The sequence below is a fragment of the Gekko japonicus genome, unplaced genomic scaffold, assembly GCF_001447785.1.
Source record: "Gekko japonicus isolate JY-2015 unplaced genomic scaffold, Gekko_japonicus_V1.1 scaffold1076, whole genome shotgun sequence".
Lineage (NCBI taxonomy): Eukaryota > Metazoa > Chordata > Lepidosauria > Squamata > Gekkonidae > Gekko > Gekko japonicus.
The window spans coordinates 496543-497417 of record NW_015162512.1 but is presented as its reverse complement, the minus strand read 5'-3'; the positions used below and the strand labels follow the sequence as shown (position 1 = coordinate 497417).

At 51.0% G+C, this 875-nt stretch overlaps 1 protein-coding gene across 1 annotated transcript in view; it reads right to left on the bottom strand.

Moving 5' to 3' along the window:
* LOC107106080 (caM kinase-like vesicle-associated protein) overlaps window positions 1-875 on the bottom strand; it is a 28831-nt gene that overhangs the window by 11678 nt on the left and 16278 nt on the right. Inside the window, exons 5-6 of the mRNA XM_015406166.1 lie at window positions 707-827; window positions 291-366 (exon numbers count right to left, since the gene is read on the bottom strand). Coding sequence (XP_015261652.1) covers window positions 291-366; window positions 707-827 — 197 coding nt within the window. The remainder of the gene's footprint in view (window positions 1-290; window positions 367-706; window positions 828-875) is intronic.

Genomic DNA, 875 nt, shown 5'->3' with positions numbered 1-875 from the left:
TCCCAGCTGGCCCCACCCACTTTCTGAAAACATTTGGCAGGTGCCATGGTGCCCACGGGCGCCACGTAGGGGACCCCTGCCCTAGAATCTCTGACACTCCTTGAAAGTTCGTATCAAGTGTTGAGGTAACGCCAAACAGGATTGTGACTAATGCAGAGGAACTAAGAACGGTGACAGTAACGATTCCTGTCAGTTCATTCTATCCCTTTCCACTCAGCCTCGACCAATTCCACATTTAGTTTCTGTCTCCCCTGCCGAGCCACATACATTCAGACCATGGTGGAACTTACAGAATGAACATAATAACCCCCACAGCCCAGCAGTCCACAGGACGTCCATAACGTTGCCGGGCAACCACCTCAGGCGCTGTGTGGGGAAAGACACAGGGGTCAAAGGAAAATTAGGCAGACGTTATAGCCAAAATACAACCCACAGAGACGCGAGTCAGGGCTAATTTTTTCCTGCGCTTTTCATAGCTACTTAAGAGAGGCAGATTTCAACAGGTGCTTCCCCCTGTCGTATCTCCATGACAGGAGAAAAGCTGCACCTGTTGAATGGTCCCATCTGCCAGGCTATTCTTAAAGGCCTGGGGGATGTCAGGAACAAAAAGATGACAATTCTCCAAAGCTTCTCGTTTCTATGGACAGGGCATGAAGTTGGTACAGGGGAGGGGGGTACCCCGGAGTGACAAAAGAGCATAACATACCCAAGTATTCGGGAGTCCCACATGGCTCTGTGATGGCCCCATTCTCAAAGCGTGAGAGATAAAAATCCCGCAACACCACCTTGGAACGGTTGTTCTGGTTGTAGTACATGAGGTTCTCCAACTGAGGGTGGCCGAGACATGGCGGGGGGGGGGGGGTGAAAAAAAAACC